At 29.5% G+C, this 19774-nt stretch overlaps 1 protein-coding gene across 1 annotated transcript; it reads right to left on the bottom strand.

Moving 5' to 3' along the window:
* Nucleotides 1-5316: 5316 nt before the first annotated feature.
* LOC123917994 (bidirectional sugar transporter N3-like) lies at nt 5317-7553 on the bottom strand. Its single transcript, XM_045969922.1, has 6 exons — nt 7363-7553; nt 7074-7110; nt 6764-6974; nt 6397-6561; nt 6170-6289; nt 5317-5923 (listed from the first exon to the last, which is right to left on the bottom strand). Exons 1-6 carry the CDS (start codon nt 7406-7408, stop codon nt 5612-5614), a joined length of 891 nt encoding a protein of 296 aa, XP_045825878.1. The 5' UTR covers nt 7409-7553; the 3' UTR covers nt 5317-5611.
* Nucleotides 7554-19774: the final 12221 nt, after the last annotated feature.

The raw sequence follows: 19774 nt of genomic DNA, 5'->3' as shown, positions 1-19774 counted from the left end.
TATTTATAGTGATTCATATTTCTAAGAGAGACTAAAACTTGCTATAAAAATCTTAATAATTATTTTGCCTCCTAGCAGCTAAGAAGGGTCACGAGTAGGGGTTTGGTTCCTCTACCTCACCAAACACACACATTTAGACTTTAGTATAGATATTACACTTCACATCAACATCTTTGGTAGTTATAGATATTTCACTTATTGGCTTTTCCCACATCACTGATGGTGCTATGCATGATTGAGAATTTGAGATGAGTGACCGCTCAAAACCTATAGTTTCTTGAATGGTATTAAAATTAAATTATGCATATTGGAGATTGAACATGTATTTATGTAATAAAGACGATTTTCAAGTATTGTAGGTTGATCTCACAAGTCAACACGAGTTTTTTTTTAGATTGTTGTTTTCACTTGCATAGTTTTTGAAAACCTTCATCTAAAGAGTGCTCCAAGTGACCAAGTCAAACACGTTTAATTGTGGAGTTTTTATCCTGCACGGTCTGATGTGGATTCGGTTCATTCATGTGCTCCTTTTTTACTGGAAGCTGCAAGGAGCTGCTCATTATCTATACATTGTGCACCGACGATCACTCCCCATCTTCGTCACATGCATACTAGCTTCCGTCTGGTTCATCCTTGAATCACATCGTATGGGAAGAGGCATGCTCTGATACCATTTATAACATTCCAGATGACTTTTAAGTATTGCCGACATACCCCACATATCAAAGTCTTTTTAATGTGTTTTGTCCTCACTTGCACACTTTAGACAATAGGCTTAATACCACTTGTACTACATCCCAACTTTAGGCCTATAAGTTGGCCTATAATACTATTTGTACTCCTTTTATCAATACATTAATTTTGCTGTCCAAAATATATAAATAAAAAAATTAGGGTATTTTTAATTTTTGTTTAGTAGTGAAAAATTATCTATCACAATCATTTCCTTTAGACCTTGCTGGTGAGTTAGTTAGTTTTATTTGAGGGTGATTGTGGTAAATATGAGGCAAATTGTTACACTTTGTCTTTCATTGCCATTGGTTGTATATCATCTCACAATGTCATTTTTTGAATTTGAAAATTCCATGTCTTCCTAGACATATGGTGCAACATATAAAGTTTTTGATATTTTAGGTTTAATCCTTGAAACCAATGTTTAAAAAACTAACCGGAGATCGAATCGACAAGACTTTCGAGTCAAAGTTCAACAACCGGTTGAATCACAGTTGAATCGAATAATAAATAAATATAATTGTTTACTTATATAAAAACAACAAATAGGTAAACTAGTGCTAAAGAAATAGGCCAAACCGAAGAATTTTTTTTAGTGAAATTAAAAGTGAAAATTTGTATATTTAGAGGGACAAAAATTTTGTATCCTTCACTTTTAAAATAGGTTTAAGATAGAATAATATAATAATTTTTTTTTTGACGAAATAGAATAATATAATTATTATTACCGTTATCCAAAGTGTTGGAATTTCACATAGATTTTTTTTTCAAAGCTAAAGAAAAAGGAAAAAAACAAAAACAAAAGGAAGATACCATATATTCAATATCTACTCACCATCTCGAAAGATCAAGTTTACAGTTTACTATCCTTAAATTGATGATACCTTTCCTATCTAGAAAACAAATTGATGATACATTTTCTATCTAAAAACAAAATATGCTTTCCCGTCTTTAATTGATGATACCTTTCCTATCTAAAAACAAAAATTAAGATAGTCATGTAGTACTATTTTACAAACATTGTGTATAATTTTGTTAAAGAGTTTGTTCGGAGATGACGTAAAAATATATTTATATAATTGAGTGAAGGCAATTTTCATCTTATAAATAAGTTTTGTATGATTGAGTTAGAATCAATCTAAATTTTAATATTGATGTTAGAATCTTTTCATCTTGGAACACTTTACCGATTTTATAAAGTTGAAGTAGATCCAACTCAAACTCTATGTAATCAAAATATATTAATTAATGAAGAAAATTGATTTCCTTGCAATCTTACTATACAACATTCATTGGCCAACTTCTTTGGTGTTACCTCTAAAAAGATCGAAACTCTATTATTTGATAAGAAAAATGTGTTTGTCTTACTTAACAAATTCATGGTTTCGTGAGCTTATTTAAGGGGAAAATTCTAACCACTAGTATATTCGATACAAATAAAAATATGCAAAGAGATTTTTTTTTTATAAGCAAAGAAATTCATTCAAACGAGTGCGAGGGTTACTGAAATCCAATACAGTAACATAAAATCATATACATTGAAAGCAAGCAAGTGGATTTGTTCACCAATTAGCAAAAGAAATAAACCAAGGTCGAGCCATCTGTTTTGTTCTATCAACAGTTCAAATATATATATAAAAGACGATTCAAATTAGATTCAAATTAGATTCAAATTACAAAGCAATCAGCCTAGGAGTAGTGATCCCTAAGCGATAATCGTTCGATACCAATCAACAGTTAAGATTAAAAAATATAAATGTAGTCATGCAACACCTTATTCTATCTTCTTCGTTTCGTTTGTTCTCCTCTCATGTCGTGTGTATGGATATCAACGGGACGGGGAATGAGCGGGGAGTACTTTACCACACTATTCTCCAGCGCTTCGAATGATCCTCATCCCCATTCTTCTTTGTGGAGGGTATTCTTCCTCCGTCATCATCCCGCGGAATCTCATAGTTTCCGTGGAGATCATCAACATTAAAAAAATTATCAAATTTCTATTATTTTATTTTCAATCAAACTAGTTGTAAGAAACCGTTTAATCATAAAACAAATAAAAAATGAAGACATTATTGTGAGTTGTGACAATAATAAACATAAAATAAAAATAAATTTATGCACACATCATGTGAAAATATAAATAAATATAACACATAAAAATACGCATGGGTTATTCTAATAAATTGTTCGGAGACGGAGACTCCACGGCGGATAAAATCTCATCCCCTCCACAAACTTCCTTCGGGGTGGGGGGGGGGGGGATTTTTTTCTCCATCTCCATTTCTGCAGGAAAATTTCTCCACCTTCAACGGAACAATCCCCATAGAAATTCCCAAATTTACATATCAAATTGACATCTCTAGTCGTGTGTTCAACCCTACCTAGACATCCAACTACACCAAATTCCCTCTCTATTTCACGGGACCAATTTCCTAATTGTTTTTTTTTTCTTTTTTTGTACAATTTCCACATTCTTAATTCAAAACAAATTCCCTGAGGTTTTCATTGCTGATGTTGAAATTTAAGTTAAAACAAACCCTTTCCTGTTGTTATGAAGGAGACACCGATTTTGTAATTGATGCACCGATTATAATTGTTCACTGTGATGTAGTTTTCAATCAATGAACAAACCCTTCATTTTTGTTATAAAATTAATTATTCAATATTTCAATCACAGGTTATATGTTCCCTCTTTTCATATTGCAAAATGCAAACCACCAAAACTCCACCGCCTGACGGATTCCCAAACACCCTGTATTCATCACTGTTCCAAATCGCATTGGGAGTATGTTCTTTGACGGCGACGGCACAAATGATAGTAAGGAAAAACTAATACTTCAAGATTGTTCAAGTATCCTTAAGATATGTATCCGACATTGATATGTGTCCGATACTTTTCGATAAATATTGTACAAGTGTCTAGTGATTAAATTTTATTTAAAAAACATCATACATATTTGCGATATCAAGTAATTAAATTTTATTTTTTTAATAAAAGATCAGACACGTTCACGATACGTTTCATGATAATGTGAATGCAGAAGAAGAGACTAAAAATAATTATTATTAACTTAATAGTACTAATGATGATGATTTTCGGATTAGTACTTTTTTTAATCAAACAAATTTAATGCATTTTTGAATAGTACTTAAAAGATGTAATTCACTTAATTTGATAATTTTAGCAATGTGAATGTGAATGTTTATTTTATTATTTATTTTAGTTGTGTTTATTTATATATTTTGCATTTATATATTTAATTTTTTATTAAAGTATTTTGGCCATATCGTATCTTAAATTTTAAAATTTCTCTGTATTGCCGTATGTGAACTTTTTAGATAATTTTAAATTTTAATAGTGTTTATTGATAATTTTTTAGGAGTACCCATGCTACATAGCGTATCACGTATCTGAACTTTTTAGATAACAACCAATTTGGGGTTGAAAAAGGAAAGATGAAAGAGATCGACATTTAATAGAGTAGTATCTTTAGCACAAGGCGTACCAAAAACATCACTAAAATTTACAAGAGGTCATCCGAAAAATAAGACAATAATACCAAATTAGCCGATGTCCAAACAAGTAAACGGGTTCGACCACTAACTATGGTAGCTTAATACAAAATTGCCATTCTTTGCCTTCATCCACCAAAAGGAATCAAGTTTAACTTTATCCAACATTTGAGAAATGGACTTCTCAGGATTTTTTATTAATCTGTTATTTCGTTCATTCCATATAACTCAAACACAAAGCGACCAAATGAGTTGCAAAAAGGAGCGTTGGGCTTTAAAACCACCTGTCGAGTAAATAAACTGAATAAAGTGATCAGAAATATTATGTGGATCCATCGACGAAAACCAATCCAAGACTAAACTAACGTGTCCATAGAGAGTCAAAGATGTTACATGAAATAAATAAGTGATGAGCTGATTCAACACATCCGCAACCAGTCACACAATAGTGATCAATTTGAGGGATAATCTCTCGAAATAGTCTAAAGAATAAAATTGATTGTTCTCATTTCTTACAATAACAAAATGTTCCCACTAGAGTCATCCCATATATATAGACACACACGCTAATATACACATATACAATATTATAATATTATTTAAATCCTTAATTTAAAAAAAAATTAAATAACATTGCAATAGGAATCTATAATCGATATCAATTTCAAATTTTTTTTTGGTTTACAATGAGCTGGGGATCGAACCCATGACATATAACATACTACTCAAATTCCTCACCACTAAACTAAACCTAGTGATTTTTAATTTTAAATGTTATTTTGATCCCTTATTTTTATCATTTTCACAATTGGATCCTCTATTTTATAATTTGACAATATTGATCCCCCGTTATATTTTTGTACTAAAAATTAGTAATATGATATATTTTAAATGATTTGGTATTAAAATTTTTCGTTGAGAAAAAATCAACATCGATAAAATTTTAAAAAAAAAAACTTAAGATTTTTATTTAAAACATATTTGATGGAAGGATAAAAATTGGAGAACCAATTTTGCAAAATGATAAAAATTGAAGACTAAAACTTTGACCATAAATATTGGAGACAATGATTTCCATAAGCTTCTCCTCCAGAAATTGGGGAGAATCTATTATACTATTGTTATTATATAATTATAATTAGGTTGAAGTAAACAAAAGAGAAAAACACATTCCAACAAAAAAGAAAAGTTAAAAAGTAGAAGTAGTACATGTAATTGTAAACAAACAAGCAGAAATGAAGATACAGACGTCAATAGTATCTACATCGTCTCTTCTCTTCTTTATATGCGTCTTACAATCTTACACGTTATTAGAGACAGATTCATATGTAGTAAATTGACCCTTAATTCTAATTAACAATCTTCATTAAACTTCACAACCACCCTTAATTACCTCCTCTGTTTTCTTGTTACTATTAATGTTTTCTTTTTCCTCTGCTTTTTCCTCAGTTACTTGTTGCTCCTTATCATCACGTTCTTCTTCTTTTTTCTCCACAATTTCTATGTCAACTTTCACTTCGATTTTCTTCTCATCATCATTGCTTGTTTCTAATTCATCGTTGATAACATCATCTTTGTGTTCTGGTAGCTGATCATTATTTACTGGTGTACTCTTTCTGTAAATTGCATACAGTGTGATCTGAACTATTCCAAAGGTTAACCCCACAACGTTCGGGAGCTGTCCATAAATAACATGATGTTTGTTAATTATTTGTTCCATAAAGACAAAATACCCGAAAACCAAATTCAGACATAAATCTAATGTATGAAATTCTGTTACGTGTCTTTAGAGGAAAATATTTTCATAACAGATACATTATTCTAAAAAATAACGAAGAAAATTTTAAAATAAAAAATTTTCTTCGTTATTTCAATTTTTTTTTTTTTGGAAATTTATATATGTAGATGAATGATGAGAACTTACGGTAACATAGATATCTTTGAGAGAAATACCATACAAAAGCCACATAATGGCACTGATGAGGAGGAGAAGTGAAAGAGGAAATGGAAGGAACTCTACACTTTTGGTGCGAATAACAACCCTCTACAAGATGATTAAAATTAACCATGAATGATTAGTATATATATGAGAAATTAATTAAGTATAAATTATAATTAAGAAAGTTAATTATAATATATTTGAGTACTCACAATAATGCTTAAAGGGGCTGCAAAAACACTAGTAGCAAAAACTACACAAATCCATCCAAGAAGCTTGATACGTTGTTTTTCATCTTCAAATATGACATGAGTTAACACGACAATCGCGCCAAATCCCACAAAGTTCATCAACACAATCATCTTCAATGTCGACATCTACATAAGAACAATTTTAGAAATAATGTTAATCATGGATCTATATATTTAATTCATGAGATCTAGAGTACTCACAAAGTTTATAAAATTTTCTAAAACAAAATTAAGATGTAGAGACGTTATTATACTGTATATATGATAACTGACATCTCAACTATATTAACATTTTTCGGTAAGTAAGTAAGTAAGTAAAATTACATACCCTAACTTTTCTGGGGCAGTAAGTGACATAAATGGCAAGATAAATTGTCTCAATCACACAACCGAATGCATTAATGGTGATAAGAAGAGTTTCACCGGTCTTCATATAGGCATAAAATAGCCAAAGCATTGCACTGAATAGTGCAGCCACATAAGGAATTGATTGAAAACCTTCGGTTGATTTCTTCTTCCAAACTCTATAAAATGTTGGTCTGCAAAAATATACATGTTAATATAATTTTAATTTCATAAATCATATATTAAAATGTACAATTAATTAGTGAAATGAAAGAATATAATTTTATACTTACAGTGGTGCCAAAAAGCAAAAGAAGGATGAAATGTTGCCTGCAAATTTATTCACAAGTAAATAAGGAAGAAAATCACATCAGTTTGTATGTAATTAATAATGTTAATTTTTTTTAGGTGAACATTAATAATGTTAATTAATAGAAGAATGTGTAGAGTAAATATGGCAAAAAGGAACATTTTTTAGGTGAACATTTTTTTTTTGTTAATTAATAGAAGAATATGTAGATATAGTAATTATGGGAAAAAAAAATTAACTAATGCAAATGATCATAATATTTTGTTAAGTACCTAGAACTCCAAAGGCAAAAGATAGATGACTATGGTGGGACGACATAGTTAATTATGTTATTATGAAAACTCTTTCTCTCTCTCTCTCTCTGAATTGCCCCTTGTGAGAAGGGAGAGAAGGAAGGTTTAAGAGGGAAGGTTTAGCTCTATAACTTAATTTATGTGTCACACACACTGATATGTGAATATGAGATTGGTAAATCAACCTTATATATAGGGTGGATGGTTCATGCATGGGGGGTGTGGGGATATGTCAAGCTGTGCTATTTTGCGTGGACATTATGGAACTAAGAATTAATCATTGATTTTCAACACATTATTGCTTTGAAAGCCACAAAAAAACAAAAACTAAAAAGCCTAATCATATATATTTTTTTTGCTTTTTTAGGGATATAAAATCATATTATTATTCAATTTAATGTATTTTGCTTCGAGTATAACATTAAAAACGTTGTTAAAATAAGAAATAATATAGATTATTGTTATTACATAAAGTAAAGTAGTAGCCAATTAAGTTAAGTAAACAAAAAACTCTTTCTAATTAGTATACTAACTAACAATTCATCAATTTTCACACGCTAAACCCACCATGATTGCCAGCTCAATACTCCCTCTCAATTTAAATACAAACTACAATATCAATTCATGCTAACTAAAAAAGGTAAATTTTTATTTTCTAGTGATTAAATATAATTTATATCATAAAAGACTACATTGACATTTAATATGTTAGAGTGAAAGTTTAAACCTACAATTTCTTAGTTATCGTTCACTTAATTAGTTTGTGTGAATTACGCTAATATAATAGTCCAGGAATTTTGGGATTGATGAAGAATATACTCGTGTTTCTCTAATTCAAAATTTTTTGTTAGCTTAATTGTTTTTTTTTGTTATAAAGTTTGGTTGATTGAATTTTTAGAAAAGAAAGAAATTCAAGATAAACGTGAAAGGTGACTTGAATAAACAGATCAACGTTTAAACGTTATATGTTAAGATGTATAATATCTAAATTTGATGGATAAAATAAATTGAAGAATAATTTAGCTATTTCAAAAAATTCAATGAAAAAATCACAAATTTAAGAAATAATTAGTCTATTTGCTAAAAATTATAGTTAGCTTTTCATTAAAAAAAAAGTTAATTTTTGCAAAAATATTAATGTGAGTTTCGTCACAAGGGCTCGACAAGACAAAATAAAGTTTAATTGGATATAATTTATTATAAATTCCTTAAAAATATCATTAATTAAAATATATTATGATTTTCTTACTATAAAATTAATACTTTTTTTAAATATAGGAAATAATTAGATTAACAAAAATTAATATTAATGCTTGGCTGGCCCCCAACACTCACGTGACACTTCTCCATTATTTGCGTTCACCCTCCATTTAATCAAAGACATTCTATTCTAGTTCTAGAATTTGTTTATTTCAATTTTCTTCTTTAATATTGTTGTTTTTTTTGTCAAGATATTATTGTTGTTTTTAAATATATAATTGTCTTATATAATTGTTTGTTTTGATTTTTTCATTGTTGTTCCGCTTATATACGATGCCTTTATTTTGTAGCTTATCTTACCGATCTCTGTCCGTCTTGTGCGAAAACATACTTATTATTAGTAATATATTTACTATTAATTTGAAGTCTCTTTGCACTAATTTTAAAATTGAACTCTAATTAACAAAAAAGAAAAAAAAATCTATTTATTTCGTGATAAAATATAAACAAAATTTTACTTTTTAAATTTATTATATAATTGATTATATAATTGTTTTAGACAATGCTTTATTTGATGAACACCAGGCCGTCAAACTCCCGTGACCAAATCATCCCACTAAGTTTAAAAGCAACCTATAAAGTCACAAAAATTCCAATCATTTATAGATGAAAACCAGACACGTGTAAAATGGGTTTACAGTCATGCACTATTGCTTTTCATAACATTTTTTAATCTTAATTTGGTTGTTAAATGGCAAATGATTCATATTTAAAATTAATGAAAGTTGCTATTGCGCTATATTTCTGAATCTTTTGACTGTCACGCGTACGTGAACAAGCTTCGTGACCGCTAAACCAAAGTGACATGTGTAAATGTAAATCTAATAAGAATGAAACGTATCTACTACTTTTGGGTCTTTCACAAATATTATACGTGAAATTCGTTTCCTTTTGTAGTTTGGGTTTGTTCGACCGTACGGGTTGATGAATAGAGTCATACATTTTCAAGCTGCATCGGCTAATCTTATGGTGTATAAGTTTTTTTTTTTTTCTTTTTAAAGGTCGTTATCGATCAATTCACACATGTCAATCGTATAATTTTGACTATTAATATTTTTAACTATTTGAATAATGCACATAGTTATAATGCAACACTTAAAAGTTAAAAAAAGAACGTCCGTAAATTTTAACTCAATTGACAGAAATGTCGAAATTGCTAGTGTCGGACGTTGGGATCGAAGTTCGAACCTCGTTCACTTTACTTTGTGTGTGTGAGTTTTTAATGACTTTGTCATTTCATCTATCAACAAAAAAAAGAAGTTAAAAAAGAACAAATAGAGTATATGTGTAAGCGAATTGTAACATCCATACAAAAAAATTGTCTAAATAATTTAGATGGACGTTAATCATTAGTACTTGATACAATAAAATTACGGATAATTCTAGTTTGAACAAAACAACAAGAGGTTTCAATACAAACAACATTAAATACATAGGTCTAAGATATTTAATAAACAGCTAAAACAATCATGCTTAGTTCCAATAACATCAAACTATGACCAAAAGAAAAGAACTAATGAATCAGTCATCATGAGCTAAACTCGGTCATTACATCGGTCATCTGCTTTATCCTTACCCCAAAATATTATGTGTGATTTAGTTGTGCGAATCGGAGCTTTACTTTTCTTCCACATTTTTTTTAACAAGAGTCGAAGTAAATAAAAACCTAAATCCCGAAGGAATTTGATAGTCTAAGAGCCAGGGTCACATGAAATTCTCATCTTAAAAATTGTTTTTAGGTCGACTTTCAAAGAGTTTTTTCTTTTTGTTCACAATAAAACTGATGATCGAATCAAGAACTTCTACAATACTATCCAAATTAATATCTCACCATTAGAGCAAAGTGGCTTAACTTAATATGTGTTTCTATTATTATGAGTGGTAATGCAGCCCTTCCTTAATTTGTGTGTTGAGAAAATGTTTGGAACTACCATCTAATTTTTGAATTTGGTTAGTATATTATTTGTCTATTGTTATAATTTTATAGTGTATTTCAAAAGTAATTTTATTATTTGGAAAGACAATTTATTAGAAATATATATTCTATCTAAATTTATATTAATTTTTATATAAATGTTTTGGTTAGTTGATTTTCTTATTCTTATTAAAAGCAATTGATTTAGCAAACATTACTCATCAATTGATTTATACTTTTTATCAGAACTCAAATTTAATAATACATTAGTTGGCCATTTTCAATCCGTAACATTCCTCTCTATTAAATATACGATGATCTTGTCCTTGAATGCTAATTATTTTATGAATAAATCAGCACGTTACCTGCAATTGAACCACCATTAAGGTTGATCATGATTGGGTGCATTATTTTGCTTAAGAAGAAGACTATCAGCAAACCGAAGGATGCTGAACATAACAACAACACATACACGTAAAAATTATTTTCTCTTTATTACAAAGAAAAAACCGAGTTTCAGATTCGAGCTGTTCTATAACCTCGAATATATATCATATTCAAGAATGACCTGTTAAATCCGGTAGAATTTGTGCTTATGAGATGAATAAATTCTTAAGGGCGGTAACTTTCGTCACGCCTCAGATTTTATGTTACAGTTTATAATTTTGTAGTGCATTTTGTGTTTCCTTCGCAGTTGCAGTTATCAATTACCACAAATATCAAAATAAGTTCGTTTTAATTTTACGATACTTTTGTTATTTCATATCTTTCTTTCACTTTGATGTATCTTACTTTATTTTTGGACATGTAGTTGGTAGATTATTCCTTTTACTACATCTTTTTCATATTTAATTTTTCATTCAAAAAAGAAGTTAAAGCCTGATTATTTGTGTGGGTGGGATAGCAACTCCAACGGTATTAGCTAATAAGAAGACTCATTCATATTCATGTAAAATCAAATTAGTGGCACTATCACACGCCATATTTGTTACAATATCTACATAATACTTTGCTTCTCCGTATATTTTTAAGCATAATGTCACTTCAATTTTTAATGTGCTAAATTTACAATAAAAATAATCTAAATTTAGTATGATGCTTTTTAATTGATTTATTATATTTTTTTTAATTGATTTATAGTGTAGTATAATTTATTGGATCAAGATATTTCACTCATCTTTATAAAGTAAGTTTAAAAATATCCAAATCTCTTTAGTAGGTATGGTTGGGCTCCAAAGTGGTGGGTGCATGCAGAGTTTTTAATATGGGACAGGACATAGCAGGATAGATAACATTTTAAGATTATATCAATATTTAAACTTTACTTTAGCGTCTCTTCTATGATTAGCTCTAATTTTTTTTGTTACAATATGATTAGCACTAATTAATTGCGTTTCATACTAGTTTTTCTGCTTTGAAAATTATTCATATAGTAAGCCATTACCAAGTAACCTATTTATACCGTAGATAGTGTACTAATGGTACTTTGGTTCACATTTAAAAATTATAAAATCAATTTATTTTTTATTTATAAAAATGGCCTACAAGACTATAAAATAATTTTAAACTCACTCTTAATTAAATGAATTCGTATTTGTATAATTAAATATTTAACAACTACATGCATGTTTAAGGTATCAATCATAAGTATAATTTAAAGTATTAAAATCACTAGATCGACTATTTGATAAAACAAAAAATCAATCTTAAGTATAATTTAAAGTATTAAAATCAAATAATTTTATTATTTAAATATTTTCGTTTCCATATAAATAAATTTTGAAAAAAATTACGATCCTTTTATTATTAATAAAGGTTTTGGTAATTCTAAAATTTATTAAAGCTTATAATATTTTTAACTATAAATAAGTTTCTTTAAAAAAGCATAAGTATGTTTTCTTTAAAAATTCAAACAAACGGGTACTTTTCTTTTCGTTCTTGTAGTAAGATATTTTTTTAAAATATAATATGGTAAGATATTATATATGTGATTTGTTGTCGTGTTTAGAAAGTCGATATAATTATGGATTAATAATAGTTGTGGCTCAGGTGGAATCAACAGTGTCTTGAACTTAACTCTACTATATTAGTTTACACAAAGTTGTTTCTTACCCACACTTTTTGGCAGAGAAAGTGCGTTTATAAAAAGATTAAGATGATGTTACGTACAGATACAATGAAGTCTCCATCTAATCCTCACCTTTGTCTTTTTGTGTTAAAAAATGCATGTGCGTTCCACGGGATTTGTTTTTGTTTCAATGGAGGCACAAAAATAAAGAGCAAATATGAACCGTCAAAATAATGAAAATATACATTTACTTGAGTTATAGTAGTGATCATTTTTCATGTGTGAAATACTGCTTTATCGATGCTCTATAGTAGCCACATATGGTCTCAATCTCGTACCGTTACATAATAAAATAATATGTTTCCTTATATATATTTTTTTTGGTAATCTTTTGTAATGTTAAGCAATGCATTAATGATAATGTTATGTAACTCTAGCTATCTCCCTTATTATTCTCTTAGTGTATCTCTGAATTTAATATACACAAGTCTTGAATATTATTTAAGTCATATCTAGTTTATAAAATAATAATAATAATATTAATAATAATAAATAGAGTTTTTATATTTTTTTTTCCTAATCGTCTAATAGCTAGATTACTCACTATATTTGAAAAAAAAGGTGAAAATCATATATTTGAACTTCACACGTGTCTCTTTTAGCTATCAATCACTAGAGACGGAGCTACTCATAAGTTGAAGTTTACACGTTAATTGACTTAAAAATAGGAGTACAAAATAACGTGATGAAAAATATCCAAAAAGACCAAAACTTGTTGGATTTTTTATAAAAATTAAAATATATATATTTATAAGGATAAAAACTTATTTAATTTAAAAATGTAATCATAGTAATAATATAAAATATATTAACATACATGTATTTCAAATATTTATATTGATAATACGACTCAAAATTTACAATTGTTTGATGAAATTCTTATACCGGAGGAACATAAAATATATTTCATAATAAATTTTTAAAATTTAATTTTTAAAATAGTAATAATCATCTTTTGACTATTTTTAAGATATTCATACACCTCGATATGATTATTTTTTTGAGTATTTTTTGGTTTTTTTTATGTTGGGTATTCAATTTATATTTATAGTCGTTTATTCCAATTTTTTAGTTTAACTCTACCACTATCAACTACTCTTACTAAACAAGATAGTTTTTTTTTCACCACCAGTTTAATTTGGTTTGAGAGTCAGTTCTGACATCAAGTGGTTCTAGCCCCTTCCAGATCACAGTGGCGGGGGATCGAACCGTGGTCTTTCCTACCAAGTGTAACGCCAATCATTACTGAACTAACTAACGATTGATCAAAATAGATTTTTTTAGTTTGAATAAAATATTTTTGATTTGATTTTTTTTACTAAATATAGCCATGAGATCAACATATATTTCTGGTGAAACAGGAAAACAAATAGATAAAATTTGTGTGAAATGCGCTTCGCCAACCAAATCATGCACTACGTAAACACGAGTACATTTGGCAAAAGCAGCATCAAAAGAAAACAATTTCGTATCGTAAGGTCCTAATTTTTCAATGAGTGGTATATTACCTTCCCTGTTCAGAATTAATTATTATGATTGAAAATTTAAAATTCATACGTGTATATAATTTTGTGGTTCAAACTACACATGTGGTTCTATCATATATTTTCATCAATGATCACTCTAATATATATGATTGATTGATTTTTTCATACACACTATATATATGACATAATAATTATCTTATGTAGTATGATTTCTTGATTTAATTTTTGTGAGGCTCATTTGATAATGCTAAGATAAATGTGATGCAACTTTCATGGTGTTGATTCCTAGTTGTGTGACTCATCGAATGTAGGCCTAAGTACGTGGACGGATACCTGGAAGAATCTGGAAATTACTAAAAGGGTCACCGTTGGATGAGTTCATGATTGAATAAAAATTGACCAATTTTTCCGTACTAGCTATCTTACGTGCTTTTAAATTTGGGACCTATTAGACCCTGTCCGAATATGAAGGAGTAGAAATTTGCCTAAATTAAATTATTTGGGATAAGTATACCATGCATGACGTATTGTTTGGCCAACTCCAGATAGATCTACTTACTTGCCTAATGCAGCAATAACTTGAACAAAAAGATGAAAAATATAATGATTGTATTGTATGAGTTCAAAGTCCATGTGAACATATTATAAGAGAAATATTAGTATGGTCACTCAATTTAAACATTTATTTTGGTCACACACATGTAATGAAAAAAAGTAGAAAGATAAAATAATTAAAAGATGTGTATTGTTATGTGTTCTGGGCCGAGCACAGATGCTCGAGCAGATAAGGATGTCGAACAATGAACATCCCGAGCTAGTTACCACGAAGAGCCCGCGAGTCTTGCTCGACTCTCCAACGGTCTGTTACTCTCACGTATCGTAACGGCCGTAAACCGGAACGATGGGCATTTACTGCACATCAAGGCTCCCAAGCCGTTTTCCGGCAGCCACTTGATGGCCATTAATGCCATCAAGTGCCTTGGCCCTGCGCTGGGGGCTATATATATGTGACTCCACTTCATTCACAAGGTACGCATATTTTTAGCTAAGAAAACCTACTCCACACCAAAACTGACTTGAGCGTCGGAGTGCCTGCAGGTACACAACCCCCCTCCGCTTCAACAGGGGCTTCACCGTCATCAACGCCGGCGCGGTCGCACACTTCTGATCAGACACGATCATTATGTGTCTGTCATTAAATTGACTGTCCAAATATTTGTGATCAATTTAGTATTTTTCACATAGTAATTAGTTTAAAGTTTAATTTTTTTGCATAAGATCATTTTATGAAATTCATAAAATTATATAAAAGTTTATTAAAATTGTGTTTAATATCTTAAATTTAAACAAATATGTAAGTTTATAAAGAAAACAGTTTTTTAAATAAAATATTATTAAAATAAAGATTTAAAAGTTATTTTAAGAGCTACAAAAAGATAGTTAGTGATATTTTAATTTATTATTATTAATTATTTTTCATTAATTAAATAAATAGTTTAAGTTGTTTTTATTTAAAAAATTGAATCAAACAGAGCGATAAAGGTCACTGACAATAGAAGCTCTGTCAAAAAAGACAATACAAGCTGCCTAAGTTCTAATATGCTTATAATTAAAAGCAGTGAAAGTAACCAATCGTTAGTTGATTTAGTGATGATTGATGCTGAACTTGGTAGGAATGTATGGTTCGATTTCCCGTAACTGCGATTGACAGGAAGCTAGAACTACTTGATATTAGAACTGATCCACAAATATCATATTAGACGATCCAATATGCCGGATACTCAATGACGGATCTATGTGTTGTACAATGGGGCTCAAACCCCCACAAGTGAAGACATTTTATTTAGCATAATACTATTATATATTCTTTATTGTAAGCAAAATGCTATTATCATAATTTAAGCCCCCATAAAATTATAAACAAAATAGTATCATAATTTTTTTAAGCCCAACAAGCTCTCCGATAAAGATTAATTATTGTTAAATGTCAGAGAAAATTTCGTATCTATATATAATATGGTAAAAAAAATAATTAAACATATAAATTTCTTTTTATTAGGATTCTCTCTGACGCCAATTTGGGTGAGCTAGTTTAACTTCTTCAAAAAAAAAAAATCTTTTCATTAGTTGCTATATTTTCTAGCCCCCACAAAAAAAAATTTCTGGATCCGCCACTGCGGATACTAGTGGTGAAAACTAAAAAAATAGTGAAAGTAAAAGCATTAGTATATTGGTGCTCTTTTGATGTACCTCTTGAATTTGTAGTTTTCTTCTATATATTTATATATTCATTTGGCATTAAAAAAAATAAAAAATTGAAAGTCAATCTGAAAATATATACCCTTTCTTCTACCTTCCCTATTACAAACCAAACCACTTCCATGTTACGTTGCCTCCTTCCCCTATGGAGCCAAATTGACCACACTTTAGATAAACAAAATATAATGGCCATCTTTTTATTCTTGTTGCCTCTAAAAAAAGAAACCAAATTGAGCAAAATTTGACACCAAAACCTTGATGTGTGTCCCTTCAAAACCATATAATTTACTTTGTATTAACATTTTGTTTCAACCACCCAATTATAGATCATCGGAATGCTGTATTTTTCGTCATTTTTCCAATCCAAATTTGTCTTGAGTAGTGCAATTGTCAAAGATATCTTGCAATATGCATAGGTCTTTCACACTCAAGAAACAGATTAGGAGGTTTAAATCCGATGAAATATGGATCCATGGTGTGAATATATATGTTTTGCTCGGAGATATTATAGTACTGATTAGGAGGTTCACGAATCTATTTCATGTGTTTCCAAAAGTGAGGGTGACAAATCTAGCTGGGTAAAATTGTCATGATATTAAAGAAAAGAATCTTAATGTCAACCATGCACATGCTTTTCGTACAATTGATTCAATAGCTCCTTGTTCGTTTATGAAGCTTCATTATACTCTCTATGTCTTATAATTATAAGCCCTCATTTTAAATTTCACATAAATAAAAAAATTTAATAGTACAGTAAATGTGGAAAATTTTAATAGGGATAACATCTATAAATGGTGAATTGTGGATTAGTATTTGAAAATTATTTAGAATTTCAACGATGAAATATGTTGTTGTTTGGAAGTATAAGTTAATGGTCATTCGTATTCTAGTGAAGTTAATTATGTTGTTTATTTTACCTTTAAAGACATGGAGAATCATAAATTTTTATTTTTAAAGAGTATTGTCGACAATCGCTAAGATGTCTGGTAATTTTAAGCACTCATCGGTGGACTACTTATAAAGGTAATTTATCGTAGTATTTTTTTTAATGACAAAAAAATTATTAACTAGGTCTGCACAAGATATGAACAGAGACCGATAAAAAAAACTACTTAACCAAAGTGCCATATATATATGAAACACCGAAAGTAAACAGCAAAACACATACCACCTAATCGAGGTCCACCTTCTAATCTCATAATCTGAAAGGTACCCCTCAACTTCCAAACCACTAGAAAAGATACCAACTCGATCCAGAAAGTTGCTGCTAGACACAAACCACTCACTTGGACACTTAGTTAATGGGACTATTTTGTGTGTGAATATTATTAAATTGTATTTTGTGTAAGTGCATATTCAATATTAACGTTTTATATTACAAGCAAAATTAGTATACCTTCGGTCCTTTTTCTAAGAAAAATATGCATCAACAAAAGTGGAGTAATATTACTTGAAGTTTGTTCATTCATATATGTCTCTTATAAAAATTATGGACCAAGTAATATTTTTTTTTGAACAAGCTAAAATGAGATATATATATATATATATATATATATATATATATATATATATATATATATATATATATATATATTAAAAAACAATCTTCCCAGTACAAGGTATACTGAGAACGACTAAAACTATTTACAAAGAGTCAGAAAAAAACCATAAAAAATCAAACAAGGCCCAAACAAAGTAAAGGATCAGACCACCAGCTATGGTAATTAGAGACTAAAGTCACACTCGTCGTCTTCAACCACCTATAGGAAAATAGCTTGATCTTATCCAATAATTGATAAGAAGTACTTATTGAACCGCCGAATAATCTATGATTTCTTTCTGTCCAAATAACCCAAACACAAGCGAGCCAAATCAGCTGCATAAAAGATCGTCGAGCACGTGAACCACCTGCTGAAGAAGTGAACTGGACAAAATGATCACCCAAAGTAGTGTAAACCGCCATAGGAACACCAATCCACAACCGAACTAATGCCCAAAGAGAACCGAAAATGTCGCATGAGAGGAACAAGTGATGAGCCGACTCCACCCCTCCACAACCAGAAACACAAGAAATAGCTGTAGACGATAAGATGCCACGGGAAACCAGATTGACTTTAGTAGGCAACCTATCCCGCAATAAACGCCATGCTAAAATAGATACCTTCAAGGGTACCTGCTTGTGCCAAACAAGATCATAACAAGCATCCAAAGTAACTGATTCCTGAGAAGTCAAAAGCTGATAAGCATTACGAATAGAGTAACCACGATCAGGATCAAATAACCAAAGCCACCTATCTGAAATATGAGCCTACAAAGAAACACCAAGAAGTAAGGTCTGACACTCCCCCAACAACTCCTCCTCCCAAGCCCACCAAATGGAGTAATATTACTTGAACTTTTGCTCGAAAAAAATATAAAATACATCTAAAAATTTGTAAAAAGACTTATATTAAGGACAATTTTATTTTTTAATGGATGCTTATAATTGGACCAAGATTATGCTGCACTTGAAAAAAGACAAAAGTTCACACAATTAATTTTCAATTTAAACCATTAGATCTTTATTGAACGCCCAAATTGTAACTTTGTGAAGCCGTTGCTTGTGAAATAAATTCATCCAAGGATTGAGATTAAAATTGCGTGAAAAATAACTGCACCAAATATGTTTCCCTTATAATTAAGGGCAAAGGAAGTTCTTTTATTTCCTATTTAATTTAGACATTTCATTCTTAAATAGTGCTAGTAGCTCGAGTTTTAAATGGATAAAAATAGTATTTCACCACTAGACTATTTGACCCAAAAAAAAAAAATAGTATTTCAAGAGTACATAAATATAATTAAGAACTAAGTTAACAAAAAAAAATTATCCCTAAATATGAGTCAATTTAATTAAAATTACTAATACATCGAAATTTATTACTAGATAAATACAAGTGTCTTATATTGATTGCATTAAGGAATGTGAGTGTTATTTATTCACGATCATTAACCTCGATTTCTAAGTAATGTAGTATCACGTTTTGATGTACTAAAGTATATGGGAAAATAAAAATTCAGTCATTGTATGTTACCTAGACCTCATATTCCACAGATGTCAATGTTTTGACGATCTCTTACCACCTACCGATGTATCGTTTATTTTGAATGTAAACTCTTCACAATTTTGTTACTGTGTATCGTTGAATTGAGAAGTGTGAATATTGTTAATTGCAAACTACGCTTAATTTCGATTATCAATTCAACCCTTATCTAACGTGTCAATGTTCCGATCTCAAATTCACTTCCTTGCATTTTCGAAGTATCATACATTTTGGCCTTACTGTCTATTTTTTTATTTTTTTT

This window comes from Trifolium pratense, linkage group LG3 (genome assembly GCF_020283565.1).
Source record: "Trifolium pratense cultivar HEN17-A07 linkage group LG3, ARS_RC_1.1, whole genome shotgun sequence".
In the NCBI taxonomy this organism is placed as follows: domain Eukaryota; kingdom Viridiplantae; phylum Streptophyta; class Magnoliopsida; order Fabales; family Fabaceae; genus Trifolium; species Trifolium pratense.
Note: the sequence above shows the minus strand (reverse complement) of the source record. Positions and strands in the feature narration are given on the sequence as shown.

Bases quoted from the DNA above. Each gene is read 5' to 3' on its own strand.
- LOC123917994 (XM_045969922.1), bottom strand. From the start codon at position 7,408: ATGTCGTCCCACCATAGTCATCTATCTTTTGCCTTTGGAGTTCTAG. The intron at 6,562-6,763 runs GTATGTAATTTT...GTTCTTATGTAG, and splicing joins ACTGCCCCAGAAAAGTTAGG to ATGTCGACATTGAAGATGAT. The intron at 5,924-6,169 runs GTAAGTTCTCAT...ATTTATGGACAG, and splicing joins TCAAAGATATCTATGTTACC to CTCCCGAACGTTGTGGGGTT.